This window comes from Ceratosolen solmsi, unplaced genomic scaffold (assembly GCF_000503995.2).
Source record: "Ceratosolen solmsi marchali unplaced genomic scaffold, CerSol_1.0 scaffold7, whole genome shotgun sequence".
Classification (NCBI taxonomy): domain Eukaryota; kingdom Metazoa; phylum Arthropoda; class Insecta; order Hymenoptera; family Agaonidae; genus Ceratosolen; species Ceratosolen solmsi.
In genome coordinates this window covers 11,306,215-11,333,302 of record NW_011948413.1, presented here as the reverse complement: position 1 = coordinate 11,333,302, position 27,088 = coordinate 11,306,215, and the positions used below count along the sequence as shown (strand labels likewise).

The 27,088-nt window shown below is 26.3% G+C and overlaps 2 protein-coding genes across 2 annotated transcripts; one reads left to right on the top strand and one right to left on the bottom strand.

The window, feature by feature from the left end:
- The first annotated feature begins 914 nt into the window (after window positions 1–914).
- On the top strand, window positions 915–1,961 carry LOC105367465 (protein LLP homolog). The gene is made up of 2 exons (XM_011506184.1): window positions 915–1,085; window positions 1,615–1,961. The coding sequence occupies exons 1-2, from the start codon at window positions 926–928 to the stop codon at window positions 1,875–1,877; spliced, it is 423 nt and encodes a 140-aa protein (XP_011504486.1). The 5' UTR covers window positions 915–925; the 3' UTR covers window positions 1,878–1,961.
- Window positions 1,962–2,217: 256 nt separating this feature from the next.
- On the bottom strand, window positions 2,218–10,490 carry slow (epidermal growth factor-like protein slowdown). The gene is made up of 8 exons (XM_011506182.1): window positions 10,427–10,490; window positions 8,554–8,639; window positions 8,026–8,121; window positions 3,394–3,519; window positions 2,988–3,077; window positions 2,713–2,792; window positions 2,480–2,587; window positions 2,218–2,399 (listed from the first exon to the last, which is right to left on the bottom strand). The coding sequence occupies exons 2-8, from the start codon at window positions 8,618–8,620 to the stop codon at window positions 2,253–2,255; spliced, it is 714 nt and encodes a 237-aa protein (XP_011504484.1). The 5' UTR covers window positions 8,621–8,639; window positions 10,427–10,490; the 3' UTR covers window positions 2,218–2,252.
- Between the last annotated feature and the right edge of the window lie 16,598 nt (window positions 10,491–27,088).

Sequence of the window (27,088 nt, the reverse complement as noted above, 5' to 3'; positions counted from 1 at the left end):
ATTAACGTTTGCATTTAATTTAATGCAGCTATTTTTATCGCGGAAATGAATCGATAAAAATCATAAGAAAAGCAGAATAAAAATTGCAAATTAAATTTCAACTTTTTCAAAATTACCAGAAAGGAATATAATAATATATAAACTTATCAAAACATTTATGAAATAAAAAAAGATAAAGGAAGTGGATGTGTTTATTTCACAGAAGATAATATTCATCAAATACGAACATTTACATTTACATAACTTTCAATTTACCAATATTCAATGATTGTTAAATATACATTAAATTATTTGTAAATTATATTTATTATAAATATGGTAGTTATAGAGTCTGCATTAGTAATTATTATCAATTTTTAATGATAAAATAATGTATATGAATTATAGTTCAAAATATTTTCATAATATTATTATTATTGTCTAAAAGAACAGCGTAATTGGAAACGACGGTTAACTGTCAAAGCTCTCACATATTACATTCATAACGTAACTACTGTATCTGCTGGTCAGTCTAGCCATTAGTCGATAATGTAGAATGTGACTATTCCGATTAGATGCTTGGCGCCATGAAATGTTTAACGTTAAATTGCGGAACTGTTAAGTAAAATTCTTGGTTGTTCGTAAGCAAATTGTGCACGTGGGATAGGTATGAGATTTTAAATTAGTTATATATAATTGTTTTAAATTAAAATCATTAGTTTACTAATTTTTAATATATATCAAGGATATAAAGGAAATGCTATGTATATTTTATTAATATGATATAACTGTGCGTACATTTATGGATATTTAATGATTATTTAGAATAAGGTTATGTTTACGATACTTAAAGAGCTTATTTGTGAAATTAAATATAGCGAAGACTGCAAATTCAACATTTTATTTTAACAATTCATATTTGTATTTGTGATAGAAATAATTTACTATGGCAAAATCTTTGAGAAGTAAATGGCGAAGGAAATGCAGGGCTATCAAAAGAGTGCGTTATGGAGCAAAAGAATTAGCCAGGCTAAAAAAAACACTTGGAATTGATGAAAATGCACCTGTAGACACAGAAATGAAAGAACTAAAAGACATAGTTACAGGTAAATTATATTAATAATTTTAAGATTTGATGTTTCTTGTCCAGTGGCTACTATTATATATGTTCACATATCCATTTGATAATTAAAAGATGATTTAATTCATTTTATATTATATATCTATAATTTTTTGTATTTTTCAAGTATTAGAACTTTAAAGTTGTAAAAGTTTAAAGTCTGTAGTTGTGTATCCATAAACTTAATATTATTAGTTTATTACTTAAATTTACCTTTTAATCGTAAATATTATATTGTAATATATATATATATATATATATATTTACATATATATATAAATTTTTCTTTTATTTTTATCTCATGATTTTTTAAATAAAATTATATACTCATGATTCATTTATATTTATAATGTTCTTTGGTATTTTTATTATCTCTGGTATATCAAGACCTATTATAATGTAGATATTTTTTTTAGTTCATTTGATATTGAAATCATTACGGTATTTCACATGTGAAAAGATATCTTAATCTAAAACCTAAATTTATTTACTAAATGTTAATAAATTTATTTTAGTTACTGACTCCAAATCGATTAAAGAAAGTAAAAATAATGCAAACGAAACAAGCAATACAGAAGATAATAAGATGGATGATGGTACTGCTAGAATTTATAATAAAAAGACTTTGCTTGATCAGTATGGGAATTATCCTGTATGGATGAATCGTAGAAAAATTTTAAAACATAAAAAAGGTCGTGCTAAAACGAAAAAAAGTACCTTAAAGAAAGACAAACGATTGACACGTAAAGACAAAAAGAAACAAAGGACAAAAGCATAATCTTATTTAAGGAAAAGATAGTTCTAAGATAGTTCTAATTTACAATTGTAAATTTTATACTTATTAAATCATGATAAGGATCAATTTTATTCAACATTTTATTACAAATCTTATTCATACAAAAAACGTAGTATCAGGAATATAAAAATAATCTAGTTTTTGTATAATATAGAAGAAGAAATGCAATATGGCAGTGACTATGTCATTATTTGTAAATGCGTTTAATACTTCTGTAGTAACTCATCTATGTATTGAAACATACTAGAATTCGGATCTTTTTTTGTAAAAAAAATTATAGTTACTAATATTGAAGGGATAATTATATATTATCGCAATTGCAATTTATTACAAGTTTGTTAATATATAGTACTGTCGCTATTTAAATACATTCGATCGACAATGTAACATTAATCTTATTTCAAGATCAACTACTCTGCTGGTTAACTGTTGAATCTTCCTCGTTTCATATTCATATAATTTTACTTTGTTCCGTAACTCATAGATTTCTTGCTGCATCAATTGCTGAAAATGAAAAATAAATAAATAAAAAATAAAACTAAAATGCACACTACGAATTTATTAATATTTTCGTTTATTGTTACCATATTTTGAATACTACGTCTTATTTCATTGATACTATCGATGGCTGAAGCAATTCTCGAGGAGATTTCATTTGTTTCAATTTCTCGATTTTTTCCTTTTGCAAGTTGCTGATAAAAATATATATAATGAAATCGTTAATCAAGTATATCTGTATATTCATATGTATTACATACAACTGTTGCATTAATAGCATGAAAATAATGAATTTTTAAAGCATTATATAAATAAATACCTTTTCCAATTTGATAAGTCTTTGAAGTAGCTCCTTGTACTTGTTGTCCTCTTCTCTGTCGTCGACCTCGTTCTCCGTGTCTAATGAAATAGAAAAAGAAGTAATATCTATTTTATTTAATATTCTCCTTGCGGTAATAGAAAAATTCAAATATTAATGCAGCATTAAAGTGAAATGAAGGCGATTACTATTACTGGACAATGTGGAATGCATATTTGTCCTGATATATTTAAATATCAAATGTTTATTTATAATATTGTATATATAAAACGAACCACGTAATATCGATCGTCTTGTGCTCGATGATGTCGACTCCTCAAAGTCCTCTTCTAAATCTTTTGCTTCAAATGCCGTACCATCACTGTCTATTGGATAAAAGCGATTAAAATAGTTTTATTTATTTATTTCAAGTATCATCTATTTAAATTAAGATATTGAAAGTGAGAATTTAAATGAAATATCATTTCATAATTCCTATTATGTACATTATGTACTTCATAAATATTACAATTCAGAATTTGTTAAATTTATCTATCAGTTTATCTTCATCGTAATGACATTCACTAGTAATATTCGAAAAAATCTTTCTTACTTTTATTCATGAGAAAAGTAAAGTTTTATTATCAATTATTGATTATAACAAGCAGTTATTGATATGATCGATTTTAAGTTTATAGATACCATTTTTTCGGCAAGATTGACGATTTGCCTGTAATTCATATCCACTTCTACAGTAACATTCGTAGCTACCAACTATATTTCTGCATATTTGGTCACATGGTTTTTCCGTTACACATTCGTCCACATCTATACAATAAACACATTGATACAATTCTTTAAGGACATATATTATGAATATATAAAAATTTTTTCGACATTGAAATTTTAATTTTAATTTAATATAAAAAAACTTTCGTATTAAAACTATTTAAATTTAACTATATTCTTCATTATTTGAAATATAATTTATGGAACATTTTGTAATAAAGGAAAGATGCTTTTTATTAATTATTATTTTATTTACAAAGCTTTTTATCAATAAAAATCAAGTTATTCTTTAATTCATTAGTTTAACTAATCATTTAATTTTTTTTCTCCAACGAACATTATTATATTGTATTGCATACATATGAAAATTTGTTTAAAATTTTAAAATACCGTATTGTTCAGAAAATCATCTTTTGGCATTTCAATGACTTCATTCAACTAAAGGATTTGCATGTATATACATTTTCATAAAATACCCAATGAATTTTAAAAAATAATACCAATTTCAGAAAATAATAATAACAACAATAATCATCATTAATAATAGATGCATGCAAGGTGTGGATTTAGATTGCAATATTCGATGCTATTTTAGAATCTACGAAGTTTTCGGTTACTTAAAACGGTAGAAACGCGCGAGTGCATATTTCACGCATTAAAACAAGAAAAATTCCCAAGTATGCTGGAGAGAGGAAATGTTAGAAGTAAATCGCCCATTATACGAATCGATAGACGAAGAAAAACGATTGCGATGGTTGCGAGTATTTTGATCATCCACAGCATTGGTTAGATTTGTGACGATCAATTAAATTACATCGGAGACAGGAGGTGTTACGATGTAAGCTGATGATTTAGAGTAGATAATTAGTGTGGCACGCTCGGGAGTTAAATTTACGTTCTTCGAGTGATTGCTACTAGACTGTTAAGCTGACATTCTGAAAAGAAAAAAGCTATGAACTTGATGAGATATACTGAATGAACGGAGATAATACTACTGTGGATATTTTGCACTTTACCAAGGATTTAACGGTGTTATTTGTAAAGAATCGATTGCATTTTATTCGTATGCATTTTCAATTACTTTTAGTTCAAAGACATTATAAATTGAACAAGTTGCTTTAAATGATTTTACTTATTCGTTCGTTTATTATTTGTAGTAAATCAAACTGTATGTCCAACTTACGTTTATTCAAATATTTATGTATAACTTATATAATTATAAGTTTAGTATACTAAGATTTTGTTATATTTTTAATATTATGATTCTAAAATTGATATTTTTCAGTATATCTGTTGAAATTTCAAAAGGTTATTTCCTTCAATATTATTCATTTGATTTTAGTATCTTTCTATTTTATTATTGCTTTACTTTCTTAATATGTAACTGTCAAGACAAATCTAATTGTATTCTACTTTTTTTTTCTTCTATTGCCAATAATTATACCTATTCATTATATAGATTCTAACGATGTTTTTCATATTTTCGTAACTTTAAAGAGATAGTTTTAGAGTATTTTATATCAATTATGTAATATTTTAGATTTCGTAAAATTGTTATACTTATAATCGAGTAAACATCGAGAAATTCTACAATTATAAATTTTCATCTATCATTATTTTTAATTAAAAGAAACACTTCACTATAAAATACCATATAATAAAATTTTAATAAACATTTGATTGTTTATATTGATACAAATACACAATCATCAAATTATTGAAGTTAAATTAATTATTTAGGTTAAGTGCATCAATGAAAAGACTTAAAATCAATATTTTATATTGTAATATAAATTCAGTAAAATGCTATGTCTACAATGTAAATTCATTCTTTTCCTAGAATTTAATATCAGATATAATTAATTCAGTTTGAGAACAGATTTTTTTTAGAGATAATTATAGTTTGGAATTTTAAATTATTTTAATTCTTCGTTATTGCATGAAGAAATAAATATGGACCTATCAGAATTAGTGTATTAGTAATTAATATATATATATATATATATATATAAGGCGATGTTATCAAATTAACAAATTTATCATCCATTGGAATTTGTATTCGGATACACACGGTGGTGATCTATCTTAATAGCCAACTTAATTGCACGAAATCGTGTAAGTAATTAAAAGGTACCTAAATCAAGTTTGTGAGTGAACTTGTGCATTTGAGTGCATGTTGTTCTTATCTTGAAATTCCAATTTGAACATTGAATTCTAGCCTTGGATAGTTTTAAATGATATATTACATAAAGTAGTATAAAACCATTTACTTTTAATCTTTATGTATTTTAAGTAATGCTTTTCTTAATATTTATAAGTAAATGGACAAATTTCGGCAATAATAATTATATTGTAGATGTCATGCAATCATTGTATTTATATATTGTTATATTTATTTATTTAAAATGCTATCGAATGAATAAATTTGGCAATGGTTTATAAATGGGAATAAAGAATTGGCATATGAATATATATAATAATCAAAAATAAAAATTTGTAATACGTAACACAAATTATGAGCAAGAGACTATAACTACGAGATAGGGAAATATTTATTTGAAATAAAGTAATATAACTTTGACAAATTATTAATATTTAGAACTGGTCGATTAATGGCAAAATATTATGACATTAGATATATTAATTGGTGGAGGCACATGTGTAAAATCGAGGAAAGTAAAAGAAAATCTTAACTACATGATCATTTCATGTTTCTACGATAAAGTGGAACTTTTTCGAGTAGGCAATTAAAGAAATATTGAAATTTTCTTTTATAATATATACATTGATAAATATGATAAACCGAATTATATATTATCATTTACTTGTTTTGTTTCATAATATCGATAATAAACAAATTAGTTTTCTTAACATTATAGAATTAAAGATATTTTATTAATGTTGTGATAGATAGAAATTTTCAAAGAATTTGTCAATTAATTTCATTCTTCACTTTTGTCGTAATTTCAATATAATATGCAGATTTCAATAATTATTTTTATTATTAACTGTGCCATGTATCTATTATAAATTATATTTTCCTCGATGTATTAAGCTAAGCTGAAGATCAGGTCATATATCAACCACAACTAATTCGCGCTAGATATCTCTTGACGGTAATCTTCCTCATCGGATACGCGTCTTATATATAAATAACCAAATTTATATATATATATATATATATAATTAATTTCAAGATAATAATGAAATTGATCATAGATATTGCTTTGGTATCAATTGATCACTAATCGCTTTCTTGTGCTTTCGATCTCATCCCTTATCGTCTTTTGGTCTTTGACGAGGCAGCCGAATGATGGCATATTAAATTAGAAACGCCGGAAGACCTAGGCAATAAAGATTTTAATGTTTACGATGATCAAGAACAGCTATAAGCTACACGCAAAGTTCGTAGAGAGGTGCATGGATAATTTAGTTAACAGTTGAGCGCGATAGTTATACGGCATCTTCGTCTAGAGTCTGAATTAATTATCAAAATATTGTATAGGTAGTGAAAAATAGTATATATTGATCGGTATTTAGAGTATTCTTGGTGGTAACTTTAATAGGACTTGATATAGCCATTCAGAAACTCGTTAGCTAATCTTTTAATTGTGCAGTGATTTTCGAGAGATAATATTTAATAAATTAGAAGTACTTATGAAAGCTTGTTTCATTAATAATGGAGATTAATGGCCTAGTTTACCTTTGCTTTAAAGAAATCACTTAGTGAACGATTAATAGATTAATCATGCTATTGTACAAGGCTTTGCTTATATTCTATGCAATTGATATATTTTATCTGTACATGTGATAAATTTTGAAGAATACTCGTCACTGTGAACTAAATGAATTAAATTTAAAAATGATATGAAATAAACGAGTGTATGCTAATAGTCAAATAAATTATCCAATATGGAATTAATAGTAATTATTATTCATATAACATAGGATAAAATGAAATAGTTATATTTTTTGTATTATGGAAAATATTCAATCGACATAGAAATCGTACTTTTCAATTTTTACGAATATAAATTTAATTTAATCTGTAATAACATTATTTAAAAGAGATACGATATTCTCCGCAAAAATAATTTTATACTATAAGTGAGAAATTTAATAGATTATAATTTTATAATGCCTTTTACATCTCATTCATTCTATGGATCTTAATTCTCTGGATATTTGCAAAACGATATTACTGACGTTCCACCTCTAATACGCGCGAGTTTCGTAATTTGAACCAATATTGTATCGATAAAAGAGTTTATTAAGTTTTCGTATTGAGTTCGTTGATTTATTGCCAGTGAAAAATTAATCATAAGCTTCACTTTTATGAGAGAAAGATAGATAGATAGATAGAGTAAGGGAGTGTGTGTGTGTGTGTTTGAGAGATGGATGGATAGATGGATAGACAGACATACAGGCGGGCAAACAGACACAGTGAGAGAATATTCGGTGGAGTTTGTCTTGCTTGGAATACGGAATTTTCAGTGTACAGAGCTCGTAATTTAATTAAAACCAGATTCCAATTGTCCACCTCACCTATCTGGCAGTAATCGCCGGCGAATCCTTTGGGACAGGCACATTTGTCCGACGACCAGCAAACTCCCCCGTTTTGGCATGGCAGCGTGCACAAGTCTGAAAATACGACAGTATATTCAGTTGTGAGAGAAAAGGGTGTGATTTGATTTTAATATTGATAAGATCTCGCGATCTACGTAGTTTTATTACTTATATAAAAGTACTTTTCCCTATTATTCCTTACGTATTCCATAGGTTTTTGTATAAGCGCACATATACGCATTTAAGCGACTGTGTAGTTGGCTCGGTATTTGCGTAAATGAATATTTCATTTGTACATGGTACTAATTAACGATCTGTATAAATGAGCAGGAATTCATTTAGGAAAACATTTTCTTTTTCTAATTAAATGATCAAACGACAGACTTGTGATTTACCGCAAAACTAACAAATATAAAATTCCTTCCAATCGAGCCTGCATGTACGTGAAAGACGCGAATGAATGAAATTCCTTCTGCAATATGCATAAACAGATAGTGTCTCACTCACGTTTATTGCAGGGGCAATTGAATGGCGTGACCTGCATCTGGCGACGACAACAGAAGAATTCGGACATTAGATCCGTGTAGGTCAGTCTGTAAACCAGAGTTTGCTATTGTTAGTCTTTCAATGTATTATAATGGTATAATAATGGTTGTGTTGTGGGAAAGGAAGGGTAATAATGATCGATCGGCTGCTTATTCATTCGTAATCACATGCATCGATTATGTTAGTCCGGAATACGGTCTTCAACGAGACACTCGTGCAAAGCATTGACTAATCGCCTGGATTACTCGGACTCTTTATCGCTATTACGAGGCCTACCATCGGCCATTCTGATGGATTGCCAATCGATTTTCTCGGCCTTTTATTTATTATCGAGTTTATACATGACGCGAACGATTGCTTGAACATTAGATTTGGTAATGTCAGTTCAAAATTCCATGACACGAATTATTCTATAGCTTCGTATCAATAACTAATATCTCGCGATAATTTCGAATTACAACAATATAATGTTAAATTGTATTGAATTTGAATATTATCAACTATTCTCTCGATATCAATAGTTAGTAGCGATAAATTTATTTAAGATTTATAAATCGTAAAAATTTTTCTATAACATAGACAATTTACAATAGATTACTTTTATTTATTTTACATTTATTTCTTTATTTACACTTATTAATTAAAAAATCAATCTCTACAATTCATTCTTATTATCATGTGATTTAATCGACACTTATAATAATTACCTTTTAAAATATTGAGTAAAAAATTATTTTTTATTATCATTTTGATTATCATGATGATTATGATAATTCATGAATGTGATACTAAATGTTAACAACGAAAATAATATTTTATTAATTGAATACAGTTTATCATTAAAAAAATAAGAATGTTATTTTTTAAATTTTCACTATAGCGAGATTAAAAAAAAATGTACCTAAAAAAGCGCCACATTTACGCGCAATGAGACTGAAATTTTTCTATCGTTTATCTTATTTAATTGTGAAAATTTTTCATTGTAAAATATTTGAATCATAAAATTACTATTTTTTAGAAAATGTGGACTTAACCATCAATATTATTTAAGCAGCAAGAAATTTTGTCTATTAATCGATATTAATAATTATTTATACATTAATTATTTGAATTAATTTTTTTATTGATTTGTATGTATTCAATAAGATGTTTCAAAATTCTCTGTAAACAGTTATCTTTAAAAGATTTCAAGTAGTTTGAAGAAATATATTCTACAGAATTATCACCTATTCAGGTTAGATATATTTTCAGTAGAAAATAATATTAATAAATAATGAAACAACTAACGAAAACATTAAATAACTAACAACATTAAATAATCCTTCTTATGACTGTATATTTTACGAAATTTTAATATTAATCGGAAAATCATATATTAACCATCACTTTTGATCAATTTTTATAAAATTATACAAAACTTGAATTTAAAGAAGGCAAAGATTTATTGGATTCGTTAATCATGCAAAATATTAGCGAGAATGTAAATATTTCACTTTATATTAATTAATATGATTTTCAACTAAAATCTATCGAGTGTTGTAATTAATCAAGTCGATATTATTCCAAAGGTTTATTACAATTTTTTCAATTTATTTATAATGCTTTGTTAATAAATTGCTTCTCTGTTATTTTTTAAAAAGAATATTTTCAATTTAAGTTTATCATTAGTATTAATAAAATAATTAATGTATTAATACTAAAATTATTATTAATTGTAAAATTACAGTCCTTAAAAAAATTTTCTTTCACTATGTCAAATGTATTATAGAAAAGTTTGAACTAACAAATTTGATTAAATTCATAGAGCTATGTTCGAAATTTTGAAATTTCTCACCTTGGTTGTCGATTATTGTGATGATGTGTTAGTGATGCATCTTGCGAATTTCTATAGTGCGTTTTTTTTCTAAAATGGAAACAGAAAGGTAATTAGAAGAAAATGTAATGTACATATCAATTTACCTAATTACATAATCGTTAATTTTTCAAATTTTTATTACATTTATTTCATTTTTATTGAAATTATGCTTAAATAATGATGAGTTTCTTTTGTAAAATTTTTTTTTAATTGGCACAGTTTATTCTATCTGATAATTGCTTAATTTAGACAATTTTAAATAATTTTCTTTAATTAGCTTTAATAAACAAGGTAACTAAAATATTGATATAATTGTTTAGAAATACTTGTTGATATTTTTTAATATTCTTAAAATAAATATTAATATTTGATTGTAAATGACTATAACGAATCAAATTTGATTATTAAATTTTATTATAATTTAGCAGATAGCATTGATTACTTAGAATAACTTAAAATGTATACAATTATCAAAGAAAAAATGCAGATAATAAATGTGCGTACGTCCCAAATATATATATATATATATATATATATATATATATAAACAAAATGACATAAAATATTGGCTTTTGAAATATCTATATTTTATGCGCTCGGATTCTTTTCGTGAAAATAGATTATTACTTAAAATACATTTAGTTACATTGTTTTGTTTGAAAATTTATCTATCATGACTGTCAATTATTTACGGTCACGAAAATTATTTTTATACTATTTTTAATTTGTTCAGATGTAAGGCGAAGATGGAAATTAATAAGAAAATTGAACTCTTGGGAGAAAATAGATACACATGTTTATAAAGTCGGATGTTATTTGATTTATTTAGTGGCTAATAATATTGTATAATTTATAACTTGAAAACTGTACACATTATTTATAACATCTGCCGTTAAAAACTCGTTTGTCATAATACGAATGAAGTCATATTGCTGCACCTCGTTTCGAAATTAAATTTTTCAGCTTCAAAAGTGGATATGATTGGCAATATAATAGAATATCAACCTTATAAATAATTATTGTAAATACAAATCTATTTTTACAAGGCTCAATTAAATGTTTGAATATTTTTGTAAATTATATACTAATTATATACGCTATGAATAGAACAGGGCGAATTTATTGAGAATTATTTTAAATAAAATTCAGATAAGATGAGGTTAGGTTTAGGCAATAATAAATAATGAAGAGTGTACATTTTAAATATCGCTATAGCGGTTATATATTGTTATTTTAATAAATATAAATAAGCTGAAGGAACATTATATTGATTGATGCAATCAGTTTTGTTACGTCGTGATTTTCAGATTACAACACGTCAGTTAATAGAAAAATTATGTTTTATGGAAATAAGATATGTTTGTAGCTCTTTACGTTGTCGGTAAATAATATGTATATATTAATGTTTCACTATTAATATATATAATATATTTTTGACATTCAATAATTAATTATTAGTTTATCTATTTATCATTCAATTAATATGTACAACACAAACAACAAATTGGTTGTTATATTTTAAATATATAAATAATATATAAATTTGTAATAAAATACATAAAATTTATATGTTATACCTTACTTAGAATTATAATGAAAGATAATAATATAGTAATTTTAGGAAATCATCAATATTTGATATATTACAGGAAGAACTAAGATAACTATGATTGTCCATTTTTTTATTCTTAACTATGAAATAGACGCGAAATAGATTTAATATAATTAATGTTTCGCTATGAAATAACAATTACAAAAGCTTATCAATTTTAATAGTATATATACGTGTTTTTAGATATTTAAGAAATGATTAAACTTTTCAAAATCTATATTTTTGAAAAGAATTGAATTTTACCTTTTCTTAATTTATCGTTAATAGTAAGAAAGTAATTTGAATCTATAAACAAACAATATAAGTAGAAATTGATTTTAGTGTTGCATTGATGTGTATAAATAAATATTAAAGTCAATTTATATTTTTAGGCAACTCACGTACTTGCTTCAATTTCTTATAATTTTTAAATGTAAATCGAACAAATTTAAACTTATTGTGTGTAGGAAGCTTTAACAGGCGTAGTCCGAAGGGAATTTACAATAACTCCATCAATTTATAAATGGATCAATTGGCCGATGGAAAACAGATTGCTTTTGACAGAACTATTTCATCATCAGGCACCAACTCGTTCAAATTTGCATGTCGCCTTGTCGTTGTCGTGTTTCTACAACATGAAACTTAGCGTTAACTATCGCAACAGGCATTTTTCAGCGATAAACACGAAAAGAGAGTACATAACACCGACGCATATTTGCCTTTTGGAAAATGGACGTAGTATTATAGCATTTCTGTAGGCAATGGTGAGTTGGTTTGTTCGTTCGAAGAAATATTTATCTACAATGTAAAGTTATTGGTCGGGTCTACGTATTTTCCTTCGTGTTTATTATGTAATTTTTTAATATCCGTTATTATGGATTAGAATGTTTGTCATAAGTGTAGTAAATAATTAGTATAGATAGTATAGATAGTATATGTTGTATTATAATTTTTGTATTTTTATTCGCGTTTAAAATACAAACTAATTATTAAAACAATCATTTGCTTAATTGAGACAATAATTTGTTTAATTTTAATTTTATATTAATTACTTCTGCTTGCTAATGTATCTGTATTTTTTTATTTTTATCTTTTCCAAAACATATTTATTTCAAGTTATGTAAAACGTTCAAAATAAAATATACAAAATAGGCTATATAACTAACAAAAATAAATAAATAAAAAAAAAAAAATAATAAATACAAATTATTGTGAATGTTGAAGGTAACTGTGAAATTTTCAGTACAAGAACTTTCGTTTCCATGATAAATTTTGCTACAAAGTATTCGATAACTTGAAAACTAAATTTAAAAAATGAAATAAAATATTGACTAATAGTCATTTTTTTTTCTTTTGTCGCGATTACGGTACAAGAGCTATTTATTTAAAACTATGAACATACATGAGAAATAACATTAGACAATTTATCTTCAATGATATAAAAAATATTACTCTCGTATTAATATTTCTTTAAAAAAAAAAAATTTGCCATTGTGAAGTTGTAGTATTTCAAAGGTAAATCAATTTACGTAATTTCGTCGGGTGCGAATTTACAATTAGAGGTCGCAAAGCATATTTGATCTATTTTAACGACAAAACCGAATAAAATGAATTATTTAATTAAAGGGAACGTAGACAATTATATTGAGTTGCAAAGTGACAATAACCTGCGAGAATAAAAATTTTCTTAGCCTTATTCGGTAAGAATTTTTAGTGCAATATTTTCTATCTCTCGTGTTAAAATTTTTGAGATCGCTTTACATTTTTTAATCTCTCAATTAAAAAAGAATTATGAATAATTTTGAACACGACGTTATAATGTTACTAAAGCCGAATTTATCGGCTCACCATTGATGAAAAAACAATAGAATACTGGTTGTATAGAAAACAAATTTTTACACTGAATGGCAGTGAATTTTTATTCAATTATAAATATCGTAACATTAAAATATTTAAAATAAATATCTAAAAAACACTTTCGATCATTTAATGCAACAATAATATTTTTGTTATAATTTTCTACGATTATATGAATATATTAATCGTTAAAATATAAATAAAAAAATATAATAATTTGCCTTTAAGGTTATTAAAATAATACAATCAGGCGTAATGAAATTTTATACTACTTTAGGTTTATAATTAACCATTTTTCTTTTATTAAATGATTTACAATTAAATTACACGAAAAATGAAACCTATTATATCTTATTATTTTGTATAATAATTTATTTATTATCAAATACATCATTAAAATTAATACTTTACATCGTGAGATATTGCAATTTAATCTCCTATCTAATAATATCCTATATAATCCTATCGATCATATCCTATTCTCAATGATCTATTAGTATGCACATGCGCATGCATCATTGCGCATACATCATTGCTCACTCGCGTATGTATATTTATACAATGCGAGCAATTGTATGCGTTATCAAAGGAAAAAGTAATTAATACTTGGATAAAAAATTCCTATAATTAATACACTGCGACATGTAATATCAAAGGTTACCTACGGCGTCGCGGGCACGGAAAAAGTTCTAATGTAAAGTGCACTTTTGCGTAGAATCTATTGCCTTAGATCGAATCTGATACGTAGCAGCGACGCTCCAGGGTTCCAACTAATTTTCGTACAGCCAGAGAATTAGCGCACGGCGGGCCATTTTGTCCTTATGCGGATATTCAAGATAGTTATCGTAGTCCCTGAGGCCAATGCAACGCCGGGGATGACGACAGGGGGAGGCCGATAAAGTATAAAGAGTAAGTATAAAGAGTGTGGCAGGTGCAAATTAACACTGGGAGGTTGTGCGCATGAACGGGAGTGAGGATTATACGATGCCTTTGCGCTCAGATACGCAATAAATGAACGGTTGATGAAGGGACGGAGAGGGCACAGAGATCCTATTTATTATGTTTCACGACTACATAATAAATAAATACGAATAAAATAAACAACGAAATTAATTTAAAAAAGTCTTCATGAATTTACATTCAAAACAGTATGAAGTATTATAATTATCTTAAAAACATTAAATAAATTCATTAAGACACATTTTATATACAAAGTCTAATTTTCAAATGCATTTAGTATGTTTATGGAGGTACAATTAATAACACAATTGAGATCCTTTATATAATAACAAAGATAATAAGTTTATTGTTAATAATATTTTTATATTTTTATATTCAATGTGCATAAACATTGTACATTATTTAACGGAGATTCATAAATGTCTAACAATGTCAATAACAACAATGTCTAAAAATGTCTAGCGATGTTATAAATGCGAATCTAGAAAATTATCGATGATTGCCTACGCCGAGATATTGTCGAAGTAATAATTGCGACTTAATAGTCTCGAACTCTTCGGTATAATCGTACGATGATTTTATCAATCGATGTGATTGGATAGTGAAAAAATTGCTTATTTTCAGACTTTTTCATATCCACTTTGGGCATTATCAATCTATTTGATTTTGAGAGGAATGTATTGGTAGAATTTTTCGATAACTAATGAATGATTTTCAAGAATGATGGGAAAATGTTTTACTTTACTTACCTTATACCAATACTTATAGTATCAATGATTTCTATTAATTGTTATACTAACGGTATAAAATTGCGAGTACATATTTATTTAATCTACTAAATTTCGAAATTTATATTTAAGTGCTAATCAATTCGTTTCTAATATTCATTTTAGATTCTTATTAGTAACATTACCTTTAATCATTTTCCAGTCTAAATGTAACTGCCATTACCTTTCGAGTAATTATAAATTTGAATGTTTAATATATGCAAAATGAAATTTTTTTGTTGAATATCACAGGCATTACAATTTAATTTCCCGAATATGCTCGATCACCATTAAACGAAGAATTTATTTACCTTTTCAAATTCTTACAATATTATTTTATTTCACTAATTAAATAAATGATCGTTTTAACACATCATTTAAATTCAATAGATGGCGTTCAATGAGAAAGTTAACGAGCAAAAACGGTAAATAATTGAATTGCGTGAAAACTCGATACAACTTCGTAAAAGTAATAGCTCATATGTCGAAGTGACATATCGTAGTGACCACCAATGATAAAACCTCGGCGGTCTTTATGCCAATGGCTCATTGAATATAATTTACATTACCACTGTATTTTAATCGAACTCATGATATTTTGATGTAAAATTTGATGTAAAACTCACGACTCTTTCCAATATCTCAAATTTTAATTACAAAAATACTCAGTTTATAAATTTTACACGGGGATTTCCGATATTAATAGAGTGTAGGAATACTGAAATATCTTCTGAATTATTGTCACATACTTGTGAACATGCGACAATTCTCACGTGCTAGATATATTTAACGAATAAAAAAGTACAATTTAATGAGACTGTGGAAAAGAATGTAAGAACTCGATTGTATCAGATATCTGAAATATTAGATAATATTTAGAATTATGAATTAATCATGATAATAAAACTAGATCATGGCGGGCATTATATTATGTATCCACATATTTATTTTTCAACTTTAAAGCGTGAAATTAATTATTATTTATTACAAAGTATTGACTATTATTATATTGTTTATTATTATTATTATTATTATATTATATTATATTATATTATACTATAAATATATTATATAAAATATTATATTATTATAGAATAAATATTGACTATTATTTATTATATAGTATTGACTAAATTATTTATTATTAAAGATCATTTCTTATTAAAGAGCAATAACATTTATTTAAAATTGAGAAATTGCATTAGAAATAACGTGGATATTCATTTTCGCTAATTGAATGTACAGAAAGTATAGGATTGTTACAAAATGCCATTAAAATTTACGTACAAATTAGAATTTTATAAGTATTTGTAAAGAATGGTGAAATTAATTATAGTTATTTATTTTTCGAAAGTAGTTTCCATTTAAATTAAAATAAATATAATATTTTTCATATTTTATTTTGGAACACGTTATTTCCATATATATTAATTATTCTTAATAATTAATAATTCCATATATATTCCATATATTATTTCCATAAATTATATTTGGAACGTGTTATATGTTATGTAAATTTAATCATGCCTGCCTTATATAAAATGTAGTATTAATTAAGAATAAAAGTAAAAAACCATTCAAATACAATTTTATATTTAAAATAAAACATAGTATATGTACGATATTATAAGGCGAACCAAGAAATTGAGTGAAAGCTTTACCATTTGTAAAGCAGAATTTGTCACATTATCTTCTATTGGATTTAAATTTGAAAATACCGTTGCTAGAGTTAAAAAAAAAATATCTTACTCCGAGAACACGGAAATATTCTATAATTCATGTAAAATTATTGCTATCCGGTTAGATATAATAATTTTTATCATGAAAAATGTCTTGAATAATCAGAAAAATAAATGCTGAAAAAGAGTATTATTGTTTCTACAGGAAATTTTGTTTAAGAATTGTTCTGCAAACGTAATATATATCAAAATAATAGTGTGAGAATAATAGTCTAAATAATAATAAATATAATAATAGTGTTTCTAATTACTTCGAGCATAATCGATGAATTATTTTAAACTGATATTTCTTATAAATTGTATAATTTTCATAAATTTTTAAAAATATTACCACCAGTGAAAAGAATCTAAAGATTATTTTTAGAGTGAACTAAAATTCTTTTTACTATTTTCTTTTATCCCAAATTTTCATGTCTTAAAAACTTGTGTTTTATGAACAATAGCTTTTAGTCGTGATGAAAAATAATAAAAATTATATCAATTGGTTTATTGTGTAAAAGAATTTTCTTTAGGTCCTTGTTAAATAATGTTATCTATGGTGAATGATAGTCATTTATTTATTCCTATCAACATTTAGTGGTTTTGATTTTTTTTATATCAATTCATATCATAAAATAAATTAATATGCGAAAGAAATACCTAAAGTAATTTGCATTGAAAGTAATAGCATAATACATCATACAATTGTTTTAGATATTAAGATACCAATATTTTTAATAATGTAATACAGAAATATATTATGTTAACTCAAAGCAATTTGTATATTTAAAAAAGAATCATGTGTAATAATTTTAATAATAATCTTGCCAAACAATCATGTACATCATGATTAGTATATATTTATTTTTCTATTTACTCTTCATATATATTCTATAGAAGATTTACAAATAGTTGACATTGTACGACAAGTTGTTTTTTTCACTCATAGCTGTAGTCTTATGCATATAAATTGCTAAAATATACGAATATGCAAGCAACGAAGATCTTGCTGTTTGAAATAATTTAAGGACATCAATAACTCTGAAGTGTAAAGAAACGCTTTATGATGGAAGACTAAATATATCGATTGCAATTGTATTGTCTATACTCGAGCTACATTATGAAAGATATAAATATAAAATTCATTCATCAATGTTTATGCGTAAATTTTATTATACTTGGGATTTCGCATTGAACAATATATATCACACAGATTAATATTTTTTAATAAAATTTATTTTTAAATATGCTACGAGTACGAATTTTATAGTACATATATAAACATGATAAATAATAAACAATAGAATATATAATGGACTAATCAAATACATTATTATTTCAATATGAGAATGACAGGCTTTAATAATTATATTATAAGAAATGCAGTAGTAACGTTTAGTATTCGCTAAATGTGTATAAATAATTGATCATCTGTTACAAGTAAATAAATTACATACAACATTTTTGTTACCATTATATTTATCGAGATAAATCATTTTGTGCATGGGTGTAAAAATTTTCTAAGCTAACATTATTGCATTCTCTTTTCTATTCGTGTGTGGGTATATATAAATATTATTTACTTATAAAATGAATTTCATACGATAATTCGGAATGTATCCACATTGAATAATATTACATATTTCAATATTTTAAAATACAGATGGAATTATCTTTCTATAAATAATTTTTTTTTTTTTTTTTTTATCAATCCTATTCGTTTTTTTTTTTTTTAAAGATTAAGCACCATCGTTGGCCGTGTAAAATAATTCTTCAAATAGCTGGGCAAATATTAATTTGCTATAAAAACAGAAACATTAATATGAATATTTTGTCAGTACTATTGCAAGTAGCTGTTTGAATAATTGATTATTATGTTCGTAAAACGACAGGTATTGAATAGCAGCATAAACGAAAACCAGATATTTCTGGTATGTATGTTTGTATGTAAATTTATATTATTTATTTTAGTGTATAAGTTTAATAATGTATAAATAGGGGCATCTATTACTCAATTTTTATATTTATAAATATAACTTATTTTGACGTGAAATAGCAAAGTTCTATATAACCGTATGAAATTATTCTGTAAATGCAGACATTTTTTTTTTTTTGCTATTGCAATACTTTTAAGATAAGGCGTACACAATAAATTTATTTCTCGTAGGCATAGTTTAAGACAACTAGGTTTCAATATTCAAGATGAATAAGACAAAAGTCGCTAATACAATGAAATATTCATAGATTAAAATGTATATAGTACATGTTGACCGTACTCTTTATAATCCCGCGATTTTCATCATTTTTCAAAACAAATCAATGACAATCAAGAAGGTTCGATAATAACGGTTTGATCATGAATGATTGATAAAAAAAATTGGTACAATTAGGATAAAATCGAGAATAATCATAAGTAAAGATATGAATATGTTGATATTCAATGTGTCCTCCGAGCATTGGGTACTGTAACTTTATTGTTTACGTATAAATATTCGCATGTCAATTGAAAAATCAAGTGCGGAATCATAAATCAATTGTCTGATGATCCATCCATGGTCGAACTATTCCAACACCTCTGTGAATTATTGGAGACGTTGGCAAGGCGTATGCGACCTTAAATCTCAATGGCCTCTGGCACTTTTGTACCATTTCTTCTTTGTCGTTCTGGCAAGAAAATAAAGTGATTTTCTATGGTTCTTCTACCAATTTTCATCACTTGTCGAAATTATTGATTTGCCTCTTTTATATTCAATTTTTTTAATTTATTCTAATCCATCGGTTCTTTTTACTTCCCATAGTCTGTTGTACTTTCTTCGCTAAAGTTTTATTTTATTTTCTTATTTCGTCAATTAAAATATATTTGAATATGAAATATTTGATGAGATATGTCGAGTACTCGAAATAATTTAAGTTGCTTATAATATAAAAGTTATTAATAAGAAAATTAATTAAAAATTTTTTTTCTATTTTGCAGATATAATTAAATATTTTTATAGGCTTAGTTATAAATATTTTTAAATTAAGTAACCCAATATTCGATTGTAATATTTTATTCTGTTGGAAAAAAAAAAATAATCAAAAATGCTCAATGTATTGATCTTTAAAAAATAATTTAAAAAATATATTAGTAAAATTTTTTATGTTAATATCAATCATTTTTTGAATGTATAAATATTTTTGAACTTTGTATAATGACAAGATTTATGTATTTAAATTTAGCAAAGCGTACATTATTTCTTTTTCTTTCCTTTATAAATAAATATATATGCATATATACCTAATCTAGAAGCGGTAGAAGAAGTCTCAAGGACAATTCGATTCTAGCTCTTGATTAAAAAAGGTAATTTTGAAAAAATAAAGGCAAGTGGAATGCACGGTCAGTAAAAAGAAATAAATAAGGAAATAGGAAGATAAATGAATTGCATGTAAGTGTTAGAAGAAACGAAGAAGAAAAGGAATAAAAAGACAGGATGGGAGATAGAAGATGATGAAAGGCCGAATGAAAGATAAAACAATTCAGTCGGAAAGTGTGCATTGGAGGAAAATCTTGTAAGCCGATAGAATATAGACGAACAATCAAGCGAGTGAGTATGCGAGCGAGATAGAAAGTGGTAGTAGACATAAAAGTCTGGTAACTTGACGTAATTTTGTAGCGATAAAATTTTACATTATTCGTGAAGTTATATACAGCTGCGGTGCAGTGGTACTTTGTCGACTCCGAGTACAGTCTAGTTTGCTATATAATTAATTTTACTACTAAATATCATAATCGCGTATAGCCGAGTTACTTATTATTCTCCAAAATGGATCCTCTCAACCCATTTCTTCTCCCTGGCAATCTTCCGCAAAATATCGCCGCCTCCGCAAGCAAGCTGAATGGTCTACGGAATCTACGATCTGAGCTTCGAGATGTTCGAAGGTGCCGTCATCTTTTGGAAAATAAAGCCAAGTTCAATGGATTTGCACAGCGCGTTCTAACGGGATGCCCATCGGTTATAAATCCTGAATCGCATAGCCATATATTTCCGTAAGGATAAAATCCCGTTATAATATAGTAATTAGATTCATTATTTCTATCTATTATCTACAAACATTTATATAGATTTATGTAGATATAATTTTTTTAATTAGCCACTTTTCCTATTTACATCACAAATTATGTTTCTTTGTCCTTCCAATTTTAAATTATATAGTTTAAGTAATTAAATTATACATTCATAGCTGACCGATAAATCTATATGAGTAATTCAGATAATATATTTGAAATATAATAGATTAACAGCGATGTTTTATTCAATGTATCTCAATATTACTTCATAAGACTTTAGACAATTTTACAATAAAATTCTTAGCTTATACTATTGTTATTATTTATATAACATAGGTAATAAAATAAAAATTTATACTGATATAAAATTTATTTTTTGTTTTAAAAATCAAAATAATAGACAATAGAATTCAAGAGAGAGAGAGAGAGAGAGAGAGAGAGAGAGAGAGAGAGAGAATTAAGATAGAAAGACTTGCCGCAGTAAAAGCTTGTTAAATATAAGAAAATTACATATCTGTGAAGAAGGTTAATTTTGTATTTTAATACAAATAACAGTAGAGAAATTATTTTACAGAATTTCAATATAAATTTAATGTTATATTCGTTATTAAAGTATATTATTCAGTTTTGTTTGTTTTTTTAATACACAATGCAATATACATATATATATATATATATATATATATATACATGTATATAGTTATACATTTATCACAGGTATATTACTTGAAGTCATTGTGTTTTATTTTAGAGTTTGATGATTTTAAAAATATATGCCACGGGCATTAATTTAAAATTAACGTTAATAATTACAATTAATAATAAATACCATAGTGGTTTGCATTGAGTATGGTATGGTACTATTGAGTAGAGCCAGCCGATTTTATTAGTAAAAAAAATTTCATCGAGCCACGTAAAGTATGCATTTCCAATAACATCTGTTACGTATGCAAATACAACTACTAAACACTCAGGGTTAAAATACAGACTCCGTCGGTTGTATGAATAAAACGTTGGGGCTATTCTGGCAAATTTTTATTAGTGAGATATTTTCCTTTAAACGTAAAAATGTCTCCCGGTCAGTCGTAAATCTGCTAAGCGATATTTTCTTTTATAAAATATGTAGGAACTTCCGAGAAGCTCCAGGTGTTCTGTGGCTTCCCTCTCAATGATAGTCCATCGATTTTACGAGTCATAATTTAGCAATATTCTCAGTATTATGAAGGCGCAAAACTATTATTGCATTTATAATTTCAATATACTGACTTATTATGAGAGTCGGGCAAGTACTAAGAAATTATTGAAGGTGGAACGTTATGATTCAAGTTGACTAGACCAAACTGAATTGTAATTACCGTAGCAAAAATACTTAGATTGTCAAATAAATAATTAATTTCAATGATTCAAGATTTATTGTCAATCTTGTCAATCTTGTCAATATACTGACATTAATGTCAAGAAGATTTACTAAAATTTTCAATAATTTTAGAAATTATATACGTGCATATAATTCTTTATGTAATAATAAAAATTCTATGTATTATATATAGTATAAATTTTTTTATTTTATATAATAAACTTATTAAATGTAACTCATAATCATATAAAATGAATGAATTTATAATTTGACATTGTTATTCGTGATTATTAGTCGGATAATATTTAGAATTATGAGAATTCTGTCTATTACAGTCAATCTCGTGCAATATTTTAAAAACACTAGATATATAACATGAATATATTTTTTTTTTCAAATAATAAATAGTTTTTGATATATGTCTTTATAATTGAAAAACAATACAAAATGTATGGTGTTACATTATAGGACATTTGCAAGAACTTGAGTTTATCGAGGAAGTAGACGGAGCTAAAGTTCAATTTTCTTCTAATGTGCTTATTACTTTAAGAGTTGCGAATCTAAATATTTTATATCACGACGTAAGAAAGCTTTAATGCAATGTTTCAGACAATTTTACAGAATATTCAAACATTCTCTGCGGGGTTTCGACATGATGTAGACAATAAACTTACAAAATCATCAACCTCTAAGCTGATTGGTGATAGATTGGTCAATGCTGTTTTAAATTTTGGAAATACGACACATTTTTTTGTAATATGCATTTGATTTTAAATTTTTCGAGATTTATAGCCAAAACTTTTGTTAAACAATAACACTTTAAAGTATTTGAATATATACAAGGCTGTAAAAATACTTTTTTTTTTTTAAGGATTTTCTATTGATTCACTTTATTTTAGTATTTGTTTTGTCAATTTTCATTGCAGCCTTCTAATTTATCAATATTATCGATGCTCATTAAATATGACCAATAATTGTGAATGTCCAAATAAAAATCTGGAAAACATTACTATATTTGTCATAATTTTTTCTAGAATCGTTTTAGAAATAATAAATATAGGAACAACTTTCAACTTATTATTAGTTTAATTTCAGGCTTTTTGGAGTAAAATGTATCGTAGAAAGGATATTTCTTAATGTCGAGTGAACTTTTAGTTAACTATTAAATATTTTATATTTTCTGATAGTGCTAGTACCGGTGATTCATATGTTAAATTACTATTCCTATCCGATTTTCTCATTAGTATAAATGTGTATGTTTTCATTATGTGAAAAAAAATGTTGAGACTTTGTTCAGAGTAAATCACACAATGAAACGACTTTTTTTTTTTTTTTTAATAAAAGCATTAGAATAACGTCACTAGAGTGCGGTAAAATAGTGAAGAGGTTCTCTAAAATTTTATACAAAAGATTTGTAGAGCTGGGAAAGTAATAAAAATACGTGCCGTGAAAACTTTGGTACTCGTTTTTAGCTTATCAGTGATAAACATGAAAATCACAACTATATTGTTCGAATCTAACTCCACTTAATGATAATAATGAAATAAAACTTTTAAGTAATTTATATATTTTTAGTCAACTACTTGATTTTTTGGATTTTATTTTACTCGCTTGATATTGTTCACATTATTTATATGTAGTTATTAACGAATAATATGAATTTCTATATATGGGAATAAAAATGTACTGATCATAGTACTGATCATAACAATTGATTTTCTTAATCGAATGACAATAGGAGGAAAGAAATTTATCGATAAATTTATTGGTAAATAGTTGTATGAAAATTATTAATTGAACGAAATAATTTTCAGAATTAATTCTAGTCAGTTAAATAGAGAGAATTTCAATTAATATACTGGAAATGGCATCGGATTATATATTTTATTTTTTTATTCGAAAGGAACAAACTATCTTTGAAATACAGTCATTGAAATCGTCATTGAAGATCACTGATAATAAAGAAGACTTTTCTCTACTATCGAATTTTGTGTTTATCAATAATTATTAATATTGTTAGGAAATTATTTATTGTAACGAAACGTTTAAAGTTTTCTGTTTTTTAATATTATAAAAAATAAATATGCACAGTTGAATTCTAAGCCTTGATATTGATTTAATTTTAGAGGACGTAGATTATAAGTAATAATTATTCGAAAAAAGGAATATAAAAACGGTATTTAATACTAAAATTATCAATTCAGTAAAAGCTCAATAAATAAATAAACGTAACGATACGAATTTCTCTCTGCATTTAGCTTGTATTAATCTTACAAATTCTGCATGATAATCGATAAACTATAAAGTATAATATTTATAATGAAATGTATATATTTGTATATGCGACAAATGCAGTGACAAGTGCTTGTAATTAACTGGAAATTTCTATATGGCCGCAAAAATTTGATGAAAGACACATGGAATACATGCTCACCATTATTCATCTTACACGTCTTTCCGCCGAACGTGATCTTCCGCGAAATGAGTTTCAGAGCCGATGTTTTGCTTATTTTTCCGCTCTAAAAACGGACGGCGCATGAAATCGATACTCCATCATTTACAAATACACGTATGCACATAAAACTTGTAGCAAAAAACAAAAATGCCGCCGCGTTGTTTAAAGGTTTCTTACCCGGACGAGCGCTTCGTTTTATCGAAGGTGAACGGGCTCTGCAACATCAACTATTTTCAATGTGCACGAGACTCGCGACTCTTTCGCGCGCTTTAAAGGATTTTCCTCGATATATCGCCGTTTATTTTATGCCAAAGTATGCCAGTGAATCAATGAGGCATTAGCAGTGAAATGATCGGGCGAAGGTCATCTTCCATCCGATCGTACATATTTTTCACACGTATGGGCGTGTTATTGATTCTTTGTTTTCATATTTAAATTCATGAAGCAGGAAGTAAACTTTTCCATAAAGACTGAGATTAATTGATTGCCTTTGGTAGATTCTCTTACGATGAGCTTTCATTCGTCATTTATTAAAAAAAAAAAAAAAAAAAAAGTATTACATCATATTCGAGATTAGAAGGTAAGTATTTTCAATTAAAGCATGAAATATTTATAACGAAATAATTAATATTTATTTGTAATACGTAAGAGAGTAAGAGTTTGCAGGATAAGTTAATTTTACAAATGTTAGAGGTGTGTTTGGAATTATTATTTGAGGCCTTAATTATACTTATGTATTCTAATGGGAAGGAGAGAATAACAAATTTTTAATAAACATCATTTTTATAAATCAAGAAGTTTCCGTATTTAGATAAAAAATATGTATTTAGACGGTGAAATTAATAATTATAATACACGTGCAAATAAATATTTTACAATAGGTAAGGCATTTTAAGCTTCTTATTATCCGTTCGGTAGAATTACGTTCGGTGCTATTATGTAATTTAATATTTGAAAGATTTTAAGTTCTCTGCACAAGTTTTCTTAAGATTATCCGCACAATTTTAACTTTAAATACTACTGTGTAATTTGAATGTTGTATTATGCTTGTAAGATAAAAGAAAAGAGGCATATACAGCGTCGAGTACCATCCTGATGTTTATCAGGAAAATATTTTTCGTCGATACTCACAAGTTAATTGCTCAGCTAAAGTAAACGACTAAAGCAACTACATGTCAAAAGGAATTTAATTGAAAGGTATGGCGAATGCAACTTTCATTAAATTCAATAGCCCATTACCAATATCTGCAGAGTTTTTCATCGATGCGAGCGAGCCCAGAGCCTGGAAAGTGAGCTAAGCAATTACGTGCAATTCCCGTATGACAATCCCAATAAATTTTCATCGTGTGCAAATCGAGTAATCCAATAGAGCGTTCGTATAAGCCGTAAGGAAGGAGGAATGCAATTCATCGTCACGGATAAGTCATAAGTCGCTGTTTACTCATTAACATCACCACTTTAAGCCACCATCTTCCCCTCATCACGACATAACTAATAAAATACTAATATTCAACTTGAATGGAGGCCCGGATTAATCCGCCTCCCCCTTACATCCTTTACCGAATAATGCCAACTTGGCTGACGAAGGGAACGCGACACCTGCCACTCGCTCATCCTTCAACCGGTGTGTAAGACAAGTGTGTCCATCTCTATTACAACGGCTCTGTAAACTTGACATTTACATTCATCCATTAATGCTTTAAATTTCTGTGGCTGCTGGAGTAAAGCTAATCTCTGGATATTCGAGATTATTCAACCGTTTAAAATTTTTAACCGACTTGAATAGCCGCTTGAAAGCCGCTTTCTATCTAGCGCATGTTTATTTTCTAGCTCTCTTGGGTTTTAGATTAAACCTATCATTAAACGTGTAACACGTACGTTTCAGTTT

Bases quoted from the DNA above. Each gene is read 5' to 3' on its own strand.
- LOC105367465 (XM_011506184.1), top strand. From the start codon at position 926: ATGGCAAAATCTTTGAGAAGTAAATGGCGAAGGAAATGCAGGGCTATC. The intron at 1,086-1,614 runs GTAAATTATATT...AATTTATTTTAG, and splicing joins ACTAAAAGACATAGTTACAG to TTACTGACTCCAAATCGATT.
- slow (XM_011506182.1), bottom strand. From the start codon at position 8,620: ATGTCCGAATTCTTCTGTTGTCGTCGCCAGATGCAGGTCACGCCATTC. The intron at 3,078-3,393 runs GTATCTATAAAC...TTTATCCAATAG, and splicing joins TCAATCTTGCCGAAAAAATG to ACAGTGATGGTACGGCATTT. The intron at 2,588-2,712 runs GTATTTATTTAT...TATTTTTATCAG, and splicing joins GACTTATCAAATTGGAAAAG to CAACTTGCAAAAGGAAAAAA.